At 45.9% G+C, this 20,506-nt stretch overlaps 1 protein-coding gene across 1 annotated transcript in view; it reads left to right on the forward strand.

Moving 5' to 3' along the window:
* ENOX1 (ecto-NOX disulfide-thiol exchanger 1) overlaps positions 1–20,506 on the forward strand; it is a 424,170-nt gene that overhangs the window by 265,709 nt on the left and 137,955 nt on the right. The window contains exons 6-8 of the mRNA XM_049647316.1: positions 13,375–13,548; positions 14,833–15,039; positions 18,660–18,893. Coding sequence (XP_049503273.1) covers positions 13,375–13,548; positions 14,833–15,039; positions 18,660–18,893 — 615 coding nt within the window. The remainder of the gene's footprint in view (positions 1–13,374; positions 13,549–14,832; positions 15,040–18,659; positions 18,894–20,506) is intronic.

The following is a 20,506-nucleotide window of genomic DNA, read 5'->3' on the forward strand; positions in this document are numbered from 1 at the left end:
ATTTTTTCAGCTGTAAAACTTAGGGGATGCCCCTAACATGGAGAATGGCAGAGTTCTACCGAGTCCATGGGTTACAGCGCAAAGAGCAAGGACCACACGCACTCACACACGCCGACACACACACACACACACACACACACACACACACACCCTCCCTGTCCTTCTCCCTCCCTCCCTTCTCCTCCCTCCTGCCATGTTTGTGTATACTCTAAAGCACAATAATATATGGGATAATATATTGAATTCTCTTCCTGCACAAAATAAGCACTTAGCACCATCGTGGAGCCCCAGAGGCCTTTGAAAGAGGAAAAATCTTAACTATAATTTACATTTGTGTATTGATTTCCTCGTTTGTGAATCACTGGCTTATAAATGCCCATCATATAATTGGGCCTCCATAATAACAATGAGGTAGGCACGGAAGGTTTATTTTTTATTTATTTTTTATTTTTAAAAAATTTTTTTTTTAACGTTTATTTATTTTTGAGACAGAGAGAGACAGAGCATGAACAGGGGAGGAGCAGAGAGAGAGGGAGACACAGAATCTGAAACAGGCTCCAGGCTCTGAGCTGTCAGTACAGAGCCCGACGTGGGGCTCGAACTCACGGACCATGAGATCATGACCTGAGCCGAAGTCGGATGCTTAACCGACTGAGCCACCCAGGCGCCCCCGGAAGGTTTTAGCCTTACATGTGAGATGAGGAACCTCTGGTGGATGGGACGGAAGGCCAGATGGGGTGCATCCTGGCTCTGTCCCTCTGCTCTGTGCACGCCTGGAGACCTCCCACAGCTAGACTCTCATCACAGCCAGTACAGCCTGGACCACAATTTGCTTCTCCCCCCATTCCAGTGATGTTGCCGACAAATGTCTTTAGTCTCCCTGACCTCCACTTCCTCATTTGTGTGTAAAGGGTGGGGGGAAGCCTTGGAGAGATGTAATGAAAACTAGCTTATTAAATGATTGAAAAAGGATTTCAAAAGTACGGTGTTGCATAAAGGTAACAGTTCAAAACTGGGTGCCTCTGGGGATGGGAATGAGAGGTAGAGCCCTGAATGAAGAACAAAAACATTCTTTGAATTTACAACTAGACAGAAAATGATGAACTTCAAATGAAAATCTGGGTAATGGTCTGTGCTTTCAACCTTGAACTCTCCAGGGGGCATGTTTGGGGTATGTTTTTCATGTGAGAAATGAGTTCTCTGAGTTTTTAATATTGAGGGGTCCACACTGTAAAGGAAAGCACTAGCAGACAAGGTGCTGAGAAATACTTCTCAAGGTATGCTACCCTCAGCCCGCAAGGCTGAATTAGTTTTAAATGGCAATCTAGTACTTAAACCATTCCACTTTAGTTTACTTCTCTGAAAAATTACTCAAGGTGTTTGTCAGAAATGACAGGCTATCGGAGACTATGACTTGGCATTGATGCTTTCTTTTTTTTTTTTTAATGTTTATTTATTTATTAAAGAGAGAGACACAGGACATGAGCAGGGGAGGGGCAGAGAGAGAGGGAGGCACAGAATCTGAAGCAGGCTCCAGGCTCCCAGCTGTCAGCAACATACAGGGCGAACCGTGAGATCATGACTTGAGCCCAAGTTGGATGCTTAACTGACTAACCCATCCAGGCGCCCCAACGCTTTCTAAATTAAAATGCATATCAACATGTGCATAACTCAATCTAGCCAGAGCCTTGGATGTAACAGTATTTTTAAAGTCTGGTGCTGCTTGACTTAAATTTATTAAAAAGATGTGTGTGTGTGTGTGTGTGTGTGTGTGTGAAGAAACTTAATAACATAGGCATATTCATTTAGATGAATAAAATAGTATTTCAATGGAAAAGCTAAGTTTAGGGAGAATGCTATGCCAAACATATGAATGAGCCCAGTTGGTGAATTTGGGTACAAAAAGCTAATCTTCTTGGCAGAAAAAGCAGAGAGGAAATAGCTCTGTACTCTATAATTCTCATTTCCAGGCACTGACAAACATCTTGGGCCTTTGGGGGTAGAGGGGACAACAACAACAAACAACGAACTGTCGGAGAAATTCCTCCGATGGCAAGACTATACGGCACCGCCTCTTCAAAAGGACACTAAGGCAGTGCCGTCTGATCTATACTGTGTAGTATGCACATGCACAAAGGCACACGCGCAAATATATTTATCATTAAAGATTGAATGCAATATAATTAAATAAATATATTAAATATTTTAAATGATGGCTAATATGTATGGAGGGCTTCCTCTACCAGGCACTATTTTAACCCCTTTATATATTTTAAGTCACTCACTCCTCACAACAAGCCTGTCGATGTAAATATTATCTTTTATCTTTTCTTCGCACATTAAGATCTGAGGTGTAAACAGGCTGGGAGTCAGGGCAGGAGGGTGTGAGCCTGTTCTTGAGCCCAGGGCTCAGGTGGCCCCTCCCTCTGTTGCCGCCTGGCCCTTGGATTGCTCTTTTCTTTCCATCTTCCACTCTTATTTCTTCGCAGCCTATTGTCCTGGCCCACACAGTCGAGTAGGAAAATTAAATTAATATTAGATCAGTCTGTGATTTTCAAACAACACACGACTCGGAAGTTTCCTTTAGGAGTGTTCATGATGTGTTTGCTTTCAAAAGAGGCTCTATTTTCTCCCCCAGCCGAGGGCTATATGCTGATCTCATTTAAAGAGACCAACTCTGGGTTGCTTCAATCCCTTCAAGCAGTAAGTTTAAATTGAAACCTACATAAATTGTTTAAAATAATATGATGTGAATGTTTTCTTTGAAGCTAAATATTGAATAAGTTTTCCTTTGTTCTTGTTTAAATTTATGAGATGTTACCTATCTCCCGGATGCCTTTGTAAACTGAAACTAAGGTGGATAAATAAAAGCAAAAGGTTAGCCCTTGCATATTCTCTTGGAAAGATGCAGGTTTCCAAGGGAAGATCTGTGAAGACGTTTACATGCCATGAAATACCACCCCCGCTGTCATGACCACTGACTGCAGAGGTCTCTATATCAATATGACGCCAGGCTATTACCGGACTTCAGAGAAGAACAGAGCGAGAAGGCATTGAATGCCAGAAAGAAATGTGTTGACATAAATTATTTAGTCTTTCCCTCAGACCCTCAGACTCAGAGGGTCCCCATCCTTAAAAAGCTAGCTAGATAGGTAGATAGATAGATGGATGGATAAATACTTAAGAATTAAAGAGTGCCTCTTACGTGCTTGACTGAATATTCATAAACATTTTCCAAGACTCCATAGCGTTTTGCCTCTCCGTTCTGCCTCTGTGCCATAACTCTGTCAGTTGGTTCAAAGCACAGAACACCAATAGCTTATTCAGGCCTTTTTTTCCTACCATTATGTAACAGTCCTGCTGTACAAAGTCACATAACGTCGTACAGAGAGAAAATTAATCATCAGCTAATGAGATGGGGATGTGAAAAGAAGTTTGAAAGAAGTAATTTGGAAGCCCCAATTACAGCCTATTCCCGTGGGTCTCCCGTGGGTCTCCCGTGGGCATGACTGGCTGATCCAGGTTCAGGGGTGTAAGAAGGGCGTGGGGGGAAGGAAGAAGATACAGAAGGCACAGCCTCTGGACATACAAAGTGGCTTTTGCAGTCTTCCAGATGAGAACTAATAGGCACCTATGTAGCAGTGGGAACAAAAAACGATGATGTGGGAAAAGCCTTTCAAAGGGAAGTCTGTCTAAAAGTTTCTGGCTTGTGACCACATGTGGTCTTGCTACCAAGGTTTTAAACTAGGAACTGAGAGGAAGGGGAATTGCCGTTAAAAGAAATAGGCAAGGGGGCGCCTGGATGTCTCAGTCAGTTAAGTGTCTGGCACTTGATTCCGGCTCAGGTCATGATCTCACAGTTGATGAGTTCAAGCCCCGTGTTGGGCTCTGTGCTGACAGTGAGAAGCCTGCTTGGGATTCTCCCTCTCCCTCTCTCTCTGCCCCTTCCCTGCTTGTGCATGCTTCCTCTCTCTCTCTCTCTCTCTCTCTCTCTCTCTCTCTCTCAAAACAAACAAAGAAGCAAACAAACAAAAGAAAGAGGCAAGTCCTGAAGCTACTTACTCCATCTAGGCGTATGCAATGGAGATGAGGTTGGAAAGAAGGGCTGGATGCTGTAATCAGGGTGCATTTTGACACATATGAAAAGAAGCATGAGGGTGCCAGCAGGCCACAGAGCAGAGAAAATAACTTAGCAAGAGCTTATAATGCAAGGAATTAAGAGCGACCCCATGCACAGTGAGAATTTGGCATTGGCCCTCAGAACTGGGAATCAATGACTTGAGTTCAGGAGAAGTAAATGTTAGGGGGAAGGAGTCTATGCAGATATGTCTAAGAGGGTCTTCCCTGGCTGAGTCTGACCTGCAAGGAGAAATTAGAAGGGGTGGGAACTTTAAGAAAGAGCTGTCTTGCCATTGTATAGATTTTGAGGGCCGGGAGGGAAAATTCGAGACGGGAGGAGAACCTAAGAAGCAAGGTTTTGGGGGTGGGGGGGGGGGACCTGGGTGGCTCAGTCAGTTAAGCATTCCAACTTTGGCTCAGGTAGTGATCTCACGGTTCATGAGTCCGAGCTCTGTGTTGGGCTCTGTGCTGACAGCTCAGAGCCTGGAACCTGCTGTAGATTCTGTGTCTCCCTCTCTCTCTGCCCCTCGCCTGCTCACGCTCTTTCTGTTTCTCTCAAAAATAAATAAACGTTAAAAAATTTAAAAAAAAAAAGGAGATTTTGGAAAATCCAATGGAAAATGCAAACTCTTGTATTTAGTTTTAAAACATCAACTGCAAAGTTGCATAACGGCATCCTGCAGAGACACAGCACACGTGGTCTAGTTGAGTGAGGTTAGTTGATGCATGTCAGCTCCGTGATGGGACTGTCAAAAGTCTCGTGCCGTGAGATGACATGAAGCTTTCCGCAGAGGCCTGGCACAAAGCAAGCATTCAAACGCGACCATTGCTTTTTAATCATAATGTACCAAGTCAGCCGAAAGCATAGACTTCAGAATTAAGAAGGGTCGAAATCCCTGCCAGTCCTATAGGTCAGCTTCTATTGGGGCCTATTTCTGGGACTAACCCCCTAGACCTCAGAAAGGGTGGGTTTTAGAGGAAGTCACTTGTGGAAAGGCTAAGGGGAGCAGGGTCCCTGAGGCCCGGCGGGCGCTCCTATGAGCTTTCTTCGTGGATTTGACCAGCAGCGTGAGGACAGGGGAACAGACTTGTGACAGCCCAGGAGAGCAGAATAAAGACAATGGAGTTACTCCAGGATATCAGGTCCCGAGGCAACATACGAGACAGGTAAACTTCTCACCGTGAAATCGTTCGTAGTGGAATGCACGGTCTTGGGAAGTAGTGAACATCCTGTCAGTAGCTGCGTCTTAGGGAAGGCAGGGTGGACAGACACTGGGGGACTCAGATGCACACTGGTGAAACAGCAAGGACTCCGGATCCTAATTTCAGTTCCTCTCTTAACTAGCTGTGTCACTTTGGACAAGTCACTTCACCTGTCTGAGCCTCGGTTTTCTCATCACGAAATCAAGAGGGTAGGACTAGGAAATACTCAGATCTCCTTCAGCTTTGAAAATTCACTGTGGTGAGGCCCAGCATCCTTTGCTTCCTGGTCAGACTGAACCCCTGCACACCTGCCTGGCACATGCCAGCACGGTTTTCATGCCTCAGCTGGGCATGTGCCTCAGTGACTGAAGAGTGGGTGCTAGCAGGTCCAGGGGACAGAACGTCTTACTCTGAGTGTGACAGGTGAGGCCTCTGTACTGAGCTCTGGCACCAAATTCAAATCGCCCAGCCCCCAGCGTGAGTGACTTTCACAGAACCTTTGATAGGCTTTTACCTCCTGCTCACTCCACATTTGGTTTTTGGGTGCAGGCTCCACGCACAGGAAAGATCTGACAGACTTCTTTCGGCAGTCATTGCTTCCCTGAACCAATTTTGGTGCAAATTTTGAAATTCTCTTCACTTGTGTTATAGTTTCAAATATGGACACAGATCTCCTCACTCAAGTCAACAGTACTTAAAATAGCTGTTGACGGCTGCATTCCTCTGTTCTGCCAGCCTTCTATCTGCAGTTAAAGGAGACAGAGGGTTTTATTTATGGAACGAGGCCTTTGTTTACAACGTGAGCACAACAAGGCTCCAGGAGCTCACTTTGGGTGTACATCTTGGGTGTAAATAGAAAACATATCTCACCACCTTTGGAACTCTTTGGAAAGATCACAAAAGCATTTTCAATGTTGCTTTCTTAGATTCTGCTTGTAGGCATTCACTTATCTTATAAAGTACACCGTTATGTGAACTTATCATCTGTGGGGTTGATTTGTTCTTAATAAATACGTGGCCATCTTCAGGGTTGTTTTTTTTTTTTTTTTTTTTTTTTTTTCTCCACGAAGGGAAAACATAAGAGCAATTCTGCCTCCAGGGGACTGGTTTTGAACATTTCTTCTAAGAAAACATTTAGAAATATCTTTTGTATTTATGATCCTAATAAATATATTTTGAGAATACCGTTTCTACATGCCCATAGAAGTCATGCCCTTGAGACTCAGGTCAGCTGTCCCCCACTCCAGCATCCCTCCCATGACCCGTCCCCCATATTAGTTTCACAGAACAGCCCTAAGAAAGTACCACAACCCGGGATGGCTTAAAACAGAAACGTCATTCCCTCAGTTCTGGAGGCAAGAAGTCAGAAATCAAAGTGTCGGCATAGCCCTCCTCTCTCTGGGAAGGAACCAGGGAAGAATCTGTTTCCGTGCCTTTCTCCTAGTTTCTGGTTTTTGATAGCAGTTCCTTGGCTTGCCACGACATAACTGAATCTCTGCCTCCATAGTCACATGGCATCCTCTGTATGCCTGTGTCCCTTCTGTCCTCGTGAGGACATCGGTCATATTAGATAGAGCCCACCCTAATTGAGTATGACATTATCTTAACTTGATTACCTCTGCAAAGACCCTATTTCTAAATAAAGTTACATTCACAGGGACCAGGGGAGTTGAGACTTCAACATACCTGTTCAGGGAGACACAATTCAAACCATAACGCCCATATCCCAGTATGGTTTCTGCGCCCCACCCCCCCTTCTCTGTGTTTCCATAGCACCTCCTATTTAAATGTCTCACAACAGTTGTCATACTCTATTGTCATTTTCTGTGTAGTTGTTTCTGCCGCCGGACTGTCACTTCGTTGCAGGAAGGATTCCTATATTATCTTTACAGGCGAAGTACCTACCAGAGCAGCCAGCATTTACAAGGCGCTCAAATGTTTGTCAAAACAAGTAATTCGCCATCACCATCATGACCCTTTATGTGTATGCAGTATTAATAACATGTTTATAGCAGCTTACATAAATATTATTATACATAAAATACATATTTATAACATTGCCTATAAGTGCTACCATTTGTTACACACTTACCATGTGCCAGACGTTACGTCAAACACTTCAGATTTTGTTTAAATCCCATTTAATCCTCTCAAGAGTATTAAAATTTAAATATGATTATCCCCATTTTTCAGATAGTATAAATGAGGCTTAGGAAGGTTAACTTTCCCGAGGTCATGTAGCCTCAGGAAAGACCCAGGGCCTGATCACAGGGATATTTGATTGCAGATTTGGGCTCCTGACACGCTGATATCCTGCCTTCACACAGGCTGTCCTCTCCGATGCTCCCATTCTGTGGACGTGGAATCTCTGGTTCATGTTCACGTTTATCTGCAGAAGACCCTGAAGCCCAGAGAGGCTAAGGGATCAGTCAGCCTTAGCTGACTCAGCTGTGCCCACGTCCTTCCAGCTCGAGTTTACCTTTTTAAAAACTGGTTTCCTTTGTGGATCATGAATTTTTCAAGAATATTGGAGAAAAGGAGGACATGTAATGAAAAAAAAAAAACCATTCCCAGAACGCCTGGGTGGCTCAGTCGGTTAAGCGTCCGACATCAGCTCAGGTCATGGTTTCGTGGTCCGTGAGTTCGAGCCCCACGTCAGGCTATGTGCTGTCAGCCCAGGGCCTGGAACCTGCTTCGGATTCTGTGTCTCCCTCTCTCTCTGCCCCTCCCCCACTCACTCTTCCTCTCTCTCTCTCTCTCTCTCTCTCAAAAATCAATAAACATTAAAAAAAGAAAGAAAGAAAAGAAAAAAGCATTACTTTAACAGTCTGAGTTTAACGGACGTTGTAGAAGAGTAGGTCCTGTCAATTGCAACGAGAAACTATCATGAGAAACAGTGTCCATCAAGTATCCTAAATGTCCAATAAACAGAATGTCCTCACGTACCACATAGTTTCTCTGTCGAGTGATAAGGGATCATATTTTGAGACAATAAGTCCTCTGAAGAAAGGACAGGAGTTTCTGCTCGTTTGCCAGAGCCCCTCCAGCCTGTCTCTCTGCCCGGCCCCCACAAGCTTGGCACCTCCCTGGACTTGAGGTCCCATCTGGGCCTCAGGTACGAGGAAGGGGGCCCCTGGGGCCCTGCCTTCTAAGACTCAGCATCCAGCTGGCTTTGACACTAGCCGGGCTGTGACCCAGGCCCCAGGACTGATGCCTGGCGTGTCTGCCTCCTTTCACAATCGCTAGGCCTTGCTTCTGGTGTCTGTCTTGCTTCTCCAGCCTGGGATCCAGCTCACGGAACCTCCCCGTCGGTTTCTCTCAGCCTCTGACCCCGACACGTTGTTGCCACACCTCTACCCGGATGGAGTCAGAACGTGGATCAGGGTGGTTCAGGCCCCGTGACCTGCCAGCGGCATCCCCTGGCAAAGGTGGCCTGCGTGTTTTGTCTGCTGCTCATGATCTCTGCCCAGGACTAGACCTAATGCTAACCTTTGGCTAGCCTGACTCCTGCCTCTTTTTTCATATTATTCTCTTGGAACGCTGTGCCCTGCCTTCTGGGCCACACTTGTTCCTGGTGCAGACAGTGCACCTGTGTCCCCCGAGCCTCAGCTCAGCCCAGCATGCACACCCACACCTAACCTAGTTCGGTCCGGGCTTGACAGAGATAGGCCTCGATGGCCTTTCTTTCGAGGGAGGTCTAGTTCTCATTTCAAATAGGTAGACATCAGTGAGGCACTGATGGGAAAGGGGGCTGGCCACTGCTAGGGGCAGCAGACAAATTGAGAAGGAGGGATGGGCGGGCAGCACAGCTGGCAGGGGGCCTCTGCCTAGAAAGTGCACATCCGACCTTTGGTGGCCGCCGTCCCAGAGAGAATAAAGCCAGAATGTACTGGCTCGAACAGCAAGATGCGGTCTCATCTAATCTGACTCCCGCGGCCCCTCAGGACACTGGGGTCACACTGTCACATGCGGACCATGCTGTAGCACGGACGGTTGTTTGGAATTCCCCAGGCCCATCAGGCTCTCCCCAGCGGGCCCCTTCCTGGGCTGACCTCTGAGCCTCGGTTTTCTCAACTCTTCTGCTGAGTTTGGTGCCCATCTTTCATGTTCTCCTTAAACACTGTGATTTCCCCAAGTGGGGGACGTATTACAGTTCGCGACGCCAGATCCTGGCAGCGGTAGGTGCCCAGTAAGTGCCAAATGAATGAGTGAAAGAAAGAAACTGTCATGCCTGAATACAAGACCCTAACCTCCCCTCTGAAAAAATGCTTGCCCAATTGATGAAACACTCACTGGGCTGTGTATGGATCGGTAAGCAGGACTTGTGTTCCTGCTTTTGTCTTGTCCGGTTGGGAGAAGACAACCAGAAAGAATCGTTGGCTCAGCTTTGGCCTTAGCACCTGCTTGCTTGGCTTGACCTCCTTCCAAGGAGAAGCCGGACAGGGCTGCCGTCTTTGAAACAAATAGCCCTTCCTCTTGTTTAAGTACGGTTTCTGAAAGAAAGTTCTACTCTCTACTTAATTGGATTCTTTCTTGCTGCAAGTTAAGCCTTCTTCCTCTTTTCCGTGAGTGGAATTATAACTCATTATCTCTGAAGTTCACAGGGGCACCTTTTCTGAGCAAGACAAGGAACTGCCTCTTAGAGCTTGAATTCTCTCTTCACCTTTGTCTTCCTGTGCATCTGTCTTTCTCCGACTCCCCAAAATTGTGCGTTTCCTTTAATGAGTTAGTACAGAATAGGTACCTGTGCCATTTGAGAAAACAATTTCCATCTGTTCGTATATTGTTAACAAGTAATGGGTTCGTATTTAAAAAAATTAAAAAAAGGTCTAATCCTTCCCTACTTCCTCCTCTCAAATACTGAATCTCCGATCCTTTGAGGTCCAACATAATTTAAGTGTTAATTCCTTTCTAAGCTCTTTTCAAGCTACTGTACTCACCATGCAGATTTCATTAAACCTCAGAGTCTCTTCATATTGATGTCTCAGAAAAAGCAAAGTAACGCTTGCTCTATATTAAAATACTTTGCTCAAGAGCAGTGTCTTTTGTCCCCATTTATTTATTTGGCCTCCCAAAAGAAAACAGAAGTGCGTTACGACTAAAGAGAACACAAGCGCCGGGCTTCACATCTCATTTGTGAGAAACATCTGGTTATTACAATTCACAGGGTTTGCTGTCCTGAGCCGTTTCAGCCTTAAATCACCCTGTGTTGGCAAACAACAGAGAGGGCCAGGCCAGGAATGAAACAGACGAACCTTATGTACAGAATGAGATTAAATAAAAACATATGCATGCCAATATTTCGATTTCTAATATATTCACCTTGAAAGGCAATCTGTTGTTTCAGTGATCATCATCACTGAAGTCCTTGCAAGCAAATTTCTTAAGATGAGACAGGTAAGATGGGACACTGAAAGCCATTCTGTTCAGGAACTTCCCCTTCAGACTTGGCATCTGGGACAGAAGGATACGTCTTAACTTTTTTAAAGAGAGGAGTGAATGTTCAGTAGTGACAGAGATCAGGTGAAAGATCAAGTCGGTTCATTCGAATGGAAACTTTGAAATAGTCAAGAGACACATTTAAATACAGAGCCAGAGACCTAAGGGCCCTTGTGCGGACTCTGCCTTTTGTTTGCTTTGTGGTGTTGGGGATTTCACTTAACTGCTTTAAGCCTTAATTTCTTTATCTGTGAAACGGGAAAAAAGACCTGGGAAACTTCATGAGGACTTCAAATGACTAACCAAAGTGCCAGTCTTGTCTCTGTCACTTCCAAGCCTTTGTGTCTTTTGTGTATCACTTGTTTTGAGCAGTGTCAGCGCAGAATCCCTACTACTGCTCTAAGAGATTATTCAGCCAAACCATCCCATGTTACAGACGAAGAAACTAAGAACCATAATTACAGAAGAAGTACCTAGGATGTCAAGATGACTCCTCTGAATGAGAATGCTCATTTGGCATTTAGATTTAAGACCTTTTTTTTTTTTTTTTTAAACCAAAGCACAACTGGAGAAAAGAAAGCTCATTTTATTGAAGCCGTGCTGGCACATTGTCAAGTTAGATGGATCTCCTAATAAATGCGACAGCAGTCCTCCTGGGGTTATAGATCGGGATCACCCTGCTTATGCTGTTCAACCCAGAAAGAGAGTGGAAATATCCAGGGTAGCTGCAGGAAAGCTATGACAAACCTTTTCCCAGAAAGGAAAAGGTTTTGCTGGTGATTTCTATGCACTGGAGTATCTTAGTAAACAGAGGGCGTGACTGTCACTTCATCTGCCTCTGGGCTTGCTGGACCTTTTGGCACAGGTAAGCAAAGGGTGAGGCCATGCCACTAAGGCAGGGGCTTTCCAGGGTCAGAAGGGCCAGGAGGGAGGGATGGGAATGATCTAGGATGACGAGGGAGAAGAGATAGGAGAGTTTCACGGCTGAGGAGTAGTGGAGGGTCACCATGAGTACTCCCGGTGATCTGTGCTCCTGTGTGTCTGCCTGGAACATCATCACGCTCCCGGGGAGACTGTCTGCTTTCTGCAAACAGAAAAACTCTCAGGAGAGGGATCCCCTTGCAGCTACTTTTAGGCACTCAGTGCATTATTGTAACAGTCCCTGCTTGTAAATAAATCTTACTTATTTAGGGTAAGAAAATCCCTGTGTGGAGTACTGATGCATAGGGGCACTTGTACCCCAATGTTTATAGCAGCACTCTCAACAATAGCCAAATTATGGAAAGAGCCTAAATGTCCATCAACTGATGAATGGATAAAGAAATTGTGGTTTATATCCACAATGGAGTACTACGTGGCAATGAGAAAGAATGAAATATGGCCCTTTGTAGCAATGTGGATGGAACTGGAGAGTGTGATGCTAAGTGAAATAAGCCATACAGAGAAAGACAGATACCATATGGTTTCACTCTTATGTGGATCCTGAGAAACTTAACAGAAACCCATGGGGGAGGGGAAGGAAAAAAAAAAAAAGAGGTTAGAGTGGGAGAGAGCGAAAGCATAAGAGACTCTTAAAAACTGAGAACAAACTGAGGGTTGATGGGGGGTGGGAGGGAGGGGAGGGTGGGGGATGGGTATTGAGGAGGGCACCTTTTGGGATGAGCACTGGGTGTTGTATGGAAACCAATTTGACAATAAATTTCATATATTAAAAAAAAAAAAAAAGAAAGAAAATCCCTGTATATCATCTTTGCAGTTACTTGTTTCATTACCGCACACACACACACACACACACACACACACACACACACACAAAACAACACCACCAAAAAACAACTCATTGCTTATATTGGAAAACCCATTCCTTTTGCCCCCTTTCATTTTTTTTTTATACAGGGCGTAAATTTGTTGTTTTTATACAGGGCATAACGATTTCAGAAGGGTTGGTCAATTATTTGTTGATTGAATTAGAGGAAGAAAGTGTGATTATCCAATAGAATCCAGAAATGTACAGCTAATTTTGTGCCTGCATGTATATAACCCAGCCATGGTAATTATAATCACTTGTTGTTTTTTATTTCCTGGGGGAAATAGATTAGGTTGGACCTGAATGTATCGTTATAAAGTATGCACATATAAATTGAACTTTTCTAAATCTAGGTCGCTCGGGTAAGAAGGCTCTTTTGATAAAACCAGATTGACAATTAGATTCACAGGGCACTTCAATGTTAAATGGTATTCTTTCCACATTCTGGGTCATAAGGCAGTGTAAACAATACACTGCTGTTAAGAAACAGAAAATCACATTCACAATAACAGCAGAGCTTCATGGTGCGTGGTTTTCCACTTTAATAGGCTGTGTTCTGTTCTGCCATGTTAATATCTTAAGTAATATGATTTTCTTTTCATGTAGCTTTAAGTTCATCTTTTATTTTCTCTTTACCTTTCTGGAATAGCTTTCTATAATGCTACATCTTCAGGAGAAATTCCTAAAAAAAAAAAAAAAAAAATAGAAAGCATAAAGCCGAATAATCTTTGCAAGCAAACAGCAAAACAACGATGAAAATTGATTTCAGATCCTCCAGCCAAAATGTTATCTTGTGTACTTTTCAGACTCAATCTGTGTACCAGGCTTTGATCCAGGCCTCAACATGATGACTGGGATCACCCCCATTAACCCGATGATTCCAGGCCTGGGGCTGGTACCACCGCCACCACCAACAGAAGTGGCTGTCGTCAAAGAAATAATCCACTGCAAAAGTTGTACTCTTTTCCCTCAAAATCCAAGTAAGTGTTGCCTGTGAAAGATACTCATCAATTTAAACTTCTTTCTCTTCTTTCTTCCTTCCTTTCTTTCTTTCTTTCTTTCTTTCTTTCTTTTCTTTCCTTCCTTCCTTCTTTCTCTCTTTCTTTCTTTCATGTGGCATTGTATTCACTTTCAGATCTGACTCAGAATTCTTCCACATGCAGGCACAAAGTGGAGATCCATTCTCCATGAGGCCTTTGTCTCTAGATTAGCCCAAATGGATGGGGATGTGTCCATGTGTTGTATCCAGGAGCTGAATTGACACCTGAAGGCAGTATGTGTGATTTGGGGGTATATATCCAGCATTAAGAATCTTTTTGCATGCAATGACATCTAGCATTTGCTGCAAAACATAGTGTGAAATATGTGAGCATTTCCATCCATCGTCACAAATGTAGGAGAAAAACTCCGAAATGTGCTTTGCTAGATGGAAAATTGAATTAATTTAGCAGTTTGCAATTTTGGGGGGAGGCTGCATCTCGGAGTTTCTGGGCCAAATTACATTTGCTTGAAGGAAACATACATTCGATGACATAAATGAGCCAGATTTTTTTTTTTAATTTAGGCTCAGATACTAAGTTTATGGGCTTAAATAGCTAGAATTTTTTTTTATTCATATTAATCAGTGTTGCCTTTTTGAAGTGGACTTTTCAGGAGATTGCTTTAGTAATCTACATGTAAACTAGGTAAAATGTTGTGACAGTATAGGTTTTATCTTTTCCTACAGCCTTCCCCCAATGTAATCATTTGCTCATTTAAATGTGAATAATAATTTTTTTTTTTTAAAGTGGTTTTTCAGGCCCGATGTTTGGTGTTTCCCAGCCCAGCAAGTACTGCTTTTGGGTTGTGTTCCCAGTTTTCTGCCTTGCTGATCCATTATCCCGCAAGGAGACAAAGCCGATAACAAGCCCAAGTTTTCCATCATGTTGTCATTTCATCATGCTTTGTCCTTTGTGAGGTTTTTTTCCCCCCGTTTTCTGGGCTTCTGTATTATGAAGGAGAAATGAAATTATGCTAACACTTGCATTATCTCTGTTCACGGACAAGCATAGCCAGTCTGTGTAGAAAGGAACACAGAAAGTTAAGGTTGGGGAGGGGAGAGGAGGTGAAAAGAAGGCAGCCTGCCAGCCGTGTAGGTCGGTGTAGAAATCTATCCTTCCTTAGAATGGACACAGTTACTCTTCAAGTGTCACTTTCACCAGGTGAGCCAGGAAGAGGGCAAAGAAATAAAAGTCAAAACCCCTCTGTTTTGTTGTGATTAATAGATCTTCCACCTCCTTCCACAAGAGAACGACCTCCTGGGTGTAAGACCGTGTTTGTCGGGGGATTACCAGAAAACGCTACTGAGGAAATTATTCAAGAAGTCTTTGAGCAGTGCGGTGATATTACAGCGATTCGGAAAAGCAAGAAGAATTTCTGTCACATTCGCTTTGCAGAGGAATTCATGGTTGATAAAGCCATTTACCTTTCCGGTACTTTGCATTACATCGGGGGTTTTCTCAGCATTTTGTTACGTTTTGTGATGTTAATATGAGCTTATTCCCTTTTGCCTTAATGTACAATAAAGTCCTCACAGTTAGGGGCTGGAAAAGGAGGAACTCTGCCTTTTCCCTTGGCTGCCAGAAGCTCTACGCTAAGTCTGTGAGCGTTCCTCGCTGCACGAAGGGTTGCCCAACACCAGTCTTTAGGAATTCCACTGAGGTTCTAATTAATGTTCTCAAGTGCTTATTAGATGAAAAGCAATATTATGAAGACTGAGGACCATTATTATTATTGGATGCCATTCCCGGGAGGAATAAAGTATGCTCTCGGCACAATTTCAGTTTTCCGGAAGCGGCTCACTTTCTAGACCCCAGGGTAGCAGGTCAAGATCAGTTCCAAGCAGGAAGCAGCCTGATGTCATTGCCACTTTAGGGGAAGGCCCGATATCATTGCCCAATTGCCAGTGCACTTAGATTGGTGAAGGCTGCCCTGTGGTATCTGCTCCTTTGGTGCCGGCTCATAGGGGAGATTTTTACAGATGCTGAAATTAGACCCAGTGCCACCTATCGCTCTGTGGCTGTTGGAGCCACTGTAGGGAGTCTGTCATCCGGGCCTTTACCAAACCCAAGAACTACGCATCTGGTATTGGTATGTGGCTTTAGAAAGCTGTGCGCTTAGATTCAGCTCCCTGACATTCCCTCACGCTCTCCATCTTGCATGTTTCCCATCCATCACTCTGCACACCACCTCCCCGTTCCGGAGGCAAAGCTCATGAGGGAAGGTGAGAAAAGAATGGGGGAAAAAAAATACCTGAATGCCCCTGCCAGGCTTAATTTCTGCAGGCAGCTCCCTTCCCCCCCCCACGGAACACTCTTGCGAACCCCAGCCGCCTCGGGGTTATTCCGACACTGCTGTGACTTTGCGGAGTAGAGCTGGCGTAGAGGTGTGGAGGACTTTAAAACCCTTATTCCAAGAAAACCTAACAAAGTGGGGAAAAACTCTGAAAGCCTTCTAAAGGAGATGGAAGACGAAACACAGAGGAAAATATTTTACAGCGCACAAACAGCTACGTGTTTTGCTTCCCATATCTTCTTGGGCCACAGCATCAGAGTACTCTTGTTACACACACAGGTGGTGGCTCTGTCACCAGCATGCCTGGCGACGGGTCTCACGGGTCTCACGTGCCTCGGGCTATAATACCTCTCCCTGGCTTCCATTTTCTCATCTGCAAAACTGAGGCAGCAACAGTACTAACTTATAGGATTATTATGAGGGACAAATCAACATAAGGGATATTAAGTGCTTAGCAGGGCACCGACAACAATAGGAACCATCCAGGAAATGGTTGTTTTTAACACAAATATCCTGAAGATGATAAAAGAAACACGGATTCTTATTTCTCACAGACCCTGCCTCGGAAAGCCGGGTTCTAATCACAGCTCTACCAATAAAAGTATTACTTTACCCCACCTGATTAAATGAGAGGGTTAGAGTAGATCAAAAGTGCTTTTCAACGCCAACATAACACAATGTTTAGACCCAGTCAGAAGCGCCTTGAGACGTCGCCAAAGATGAACAGGCCCAAATTTAGGCACGTGGAAGGTATTTCTCTATTGATTCCTTGATGCTAGGCTTTGCCCCACTTGGACCCTGGTCCTGCTGCTTAGCCGGGCGCCTGATTGCTCCTTGGTCTGCCCCTTTGCGGCAAGGAGAGCCCACAGCTAAGGCCTCGCCTCCAGCTTCCCTGCCTGGGGGCACAGGGGTCTCCCAGCTTTACCTCCATCGCCCTAGGAAGGTTGCACATCAGTCCGGGGAGGATCTGGAAGGCTGCTTATTTGGAGGGGTGGGGGGTGTGGGGGCAGAAGGCTGCCCCTCCCGTGTGCAAGCTCCTGCAAGCCTGTGCCCAGCTGGAAGGCCTAATTTTAGGACCGTGTTCACATTTGAAGGCCAAGCTAATTTTAGGCTCAGCCTCATCAGGATCTCTTTTTAAGGCCTTAATGATGATGTTTCGGTGAAAGAGAGGGTACATTTTGGAACAGAAATATCTGAAAAGCGATGCTGTGGACACGGGCAGGAGAAAGTCCCTTGGCCAGTGGGGACTGCTAGCCAGTCTCAGGTGGTGCCACCCGCTCAGCTGTTATGTATATATCACCGTGGCCTGCCGACTTGTTACGTCGCTATGGCCCAGCACCAAGATACACTCTGCTTTAGCATGAATTCTGCTCATCTATGACGGGATGTTTACGTGTGTCGTAGGTATTGTTACATCTTCCCATTTTTAGAGAACACCATTTGAACCTAGGAGGGAGAAGGGTATAACAGGAATCAGATGTGAGATCTGTTTTGTGTTTGCAACTTCTCAAAGGTGTGAAGTGCCCTACAGGGGAGAAGTCAGCCTCTACAGGGATTTTCAGCTGAGCTCCAACCCAGATGCCAAGATAATCCATTGAAATCTACCATAGAGATCTTGAACATCAGTGCAGGGCAGCCTGGCATTTCACAGTGGTGTCTCATTTGCAAAGCCCCTACACAGCAAAAGTGCTCATTTTGCTGTCTCCTCTGGCAGCCCCAACAGCTGTGATCCTGCTGGGACCTGAATTTATGTTTTTAAAATCTGAGTGCCCCAAACTGAAGAGCAGCCTCAAAGCCAAGTCTTCCTTCATTTGAAGTTAGGCTAGCTGTCTGGTTTCAGTTCTGTTTGCGTTGATGTCTCAGATCGAGTGTCTGCACATCATCTGCTTGTGAGTTGGGTAGCTCACCGCAAATCCCCCAAAGATTCCCAGGCCCCTGTTTTTGGTCTAGCTCTGCGTTCTTGCGCAGGCTCCCGTGGCCTTCAAAGATCGCGTGGACAATTTGTGCAGTGCTGCGTGCCAGATGAGGTAGTGCAGGGCTGTAAGGAAGGCAGCAGCACGGCCTCTTGATTGAAGGTAAAATATTCTCCCGCGTGCCCCAGAGGATAAGTGGAAATAAAACAGCATTGCAAAATTGCCTTGGTGATTGTGGCTTTTGCAGCTGCTGAGAGAGAATTGAGCAGCATTTTCTAGGGGAATGAAGCGGTAACATGTGAATGAGGTGCTGCGGAATTTACTTTGTGGATCTTTTTAAATATCACAGATATTCTTTATTTACCCCTGCTCCACCTTTTTCTAAAAAGAATTTAAGAGCACTTACGCAATGGAGTTACCGTAAATCAAAAATAGAAAAAAAACAAAGCCATAAAATCGGGGAGCCGGGAGGGAGAACGCTACATGCCAAATTTGTTTCGGAGCTTCCTGGAAGCCAGAGGGAAGAAGGAGTTACCGTAAGTGCCCTGGTTCTTGAGGTCACCCTCTTAGTAACAGTGGCTTGCAAGATGGGTAGGTGACCCTCTGAGACGCCTCCCAGGAGGGGGTTTATCCCCAAATCCCTAATTAGCTGAACTTGGCCTTGCTTCCTGATGGCTGGGGAGAAGAGTAACTGCTTCCCACCTGCTACGGGCAGAGCGCCCTTGCTATGGGCAGAAAAAGAGGCGAAAGCACCCGTATCGCGCCCTCGCTGAGGGCCTGGGCGACGCTTTGCCCTCATCGTGCTGGTGACCTTGTGACGGGACCGGCCTTTCCGTTGCTTTCAGGTTACCGGATGCGATTAGGGTCTAGCACGGACAAGAAGGACTCGGGCCGCCTCCACGTGGACTTCGCCCAGGCCAGGGACGACTTCTACGAATGGGAATGCAAGCAGAGGATGCGCGCGCGCGAGGAGCGGCACCGGCGCAAGCTGGAGGAGGACCGGCTGCGGCCGCCCTCACCGCCCGCGATCATGCACTACTCGGAGCACGAGGCCGCCCTGCTGGCCGACAAGCTGAAAGGTAGGAGGCCGCCGTCCCGGGCCTGCCCGGGCAGTAGCCCCTGCCCGCTGACTGACGGAGGAGCCCTGTGAGCCCCAAGCACCCCCGGCGTCTCCGCCCCTACACCTGCTGATTTCCTGCAGGCGAGGTCACCCCCGAAGCTTCCCCCTGCCGACTGAGACAGAGCCCTGCCTCTTCCCGCCTGTGTCCTCCGTGCAGGTGCGTGTTGTCACTGAGCACGACTCACGGAAAGAGGGGAGAGGAGTCGCACGCAGAAGGCCCAGAGCTGGCTCCTGTCTTCCCACCTGTGACGAATGAGCTAGGCTAGTGTCCCCTCCCGTGGTCGGGATCCCTGCCTTCAGAGATGGAGTTGAAGGGTCACTGCTAACACCTATGGAATAATTGGGGGCAGGGGACACTAGTGTATGTCACTTCTTTAACGTTTGCTGTGCTCCTCTCACGTGTTTGATGCTGTGGGGGAATAAAGACATATGGGGGCTTTAGTACCTGCCCCAGGGAACTACAGATGATTGGGGAGGGGCCGGAATTTTAAGTCAGGACCACCTGTATGTGTGAATTCCCTTCCATCACCCATCAGAGTTGTATCATCTGAGCCGCATCTGCATTTTACAGGCAAGTGACGAGTGACAGTCAGACCTTCCTCAGGCCGTTGGGCATGTCAGGTTTTAAGGAGAGAAGGCAGGTTGCAGTCCCTGGCCGCATGTAGGTGTCTCAAGTAAGCGATTAACTCAAGTCCAAAGCCAATGGCATGATTGCCGACCGATGTATGAGCAACGCGCTTTGGGAACACAGGGGCGAGTGTCAAGGAAGGTATATCAAGAAAATCATCACAGAGGAGAACTGTGCGGGAGAATCAAGGGTCCCCCCCTGCCCCCCAGGAGAAAAAGGGCCTAAATACATCCTGGTCAGAGGCTGGAGCCCCAGGAGAAAAGACACAAGGAAGCAGAGAGGAATTTGGCCCAGGAGGAGAAAGGCACGTCACCTGTTCCAGGGTACACGAGAGCTGCATGGCAGCTTCTAGAGCGAGGTGAAGTGGGAAGAACAGTTGGGGGCCAGCGGGCAGAGCCCTGAAGGCTGCCGCTGGATTTGGGTTTTGTTCCTTAAGCAGCGGAGAGGCCATTAAAGATTTCTCATGAGAAGAGAGATGTGATTGATCGCTTGGAGTGTTTTAGAGCATAGCTAGTATATTGCTGGGAATGTGCAAAGTGGATTGGATGTTTCCATTAAATGAAATGTATGAAAGCTGCCCCAAACCTATTTTAGGAGGATTGGAGGTTGACATTCTATATCTTTAAAAGAGAATTCTTTTATTTCTTCTAAACTTTATTTATTTATTTGGAGAGAAAGACAGTGAGTGGGGGAGGAACAAAGAGAGAGAGAGAGAGAGAGAGAGAGAGAGAGAGAATCCCAAGCAGGCTCTGCACTGTCAGCACAGAGCCCAACGTGGGGCTCGAACTCACGAACTGTGAGATCATGACCTGAGCCCAAATCAAGAGCCAGACGCTTAACCGACTGAGTCACCCAGGCACCCCAATAATTGTTTTGAAACGGGCTTCTGCTTCTAGCCGTTTTCCCCCGGTCCGGCCTTGAGAACCCCTAATCAGCTGCAATTG

Source organism: Panthera uncia (genome assembly GCF_023721935.1).
Source record: "Panthera uncia isolate 11264 chromosome A1 unlocalized genomic scaffold, Puncia_PCG_1.0 HiC_scaffold_16, whole genome shotgun sequence".
NCBI classification, from domain to species: domain Eukaryota; kingdom Metazoa; phylum Chordata; class Mammalia; order Carnivora; family Felidae; genus Panthera; species Panthera uncia.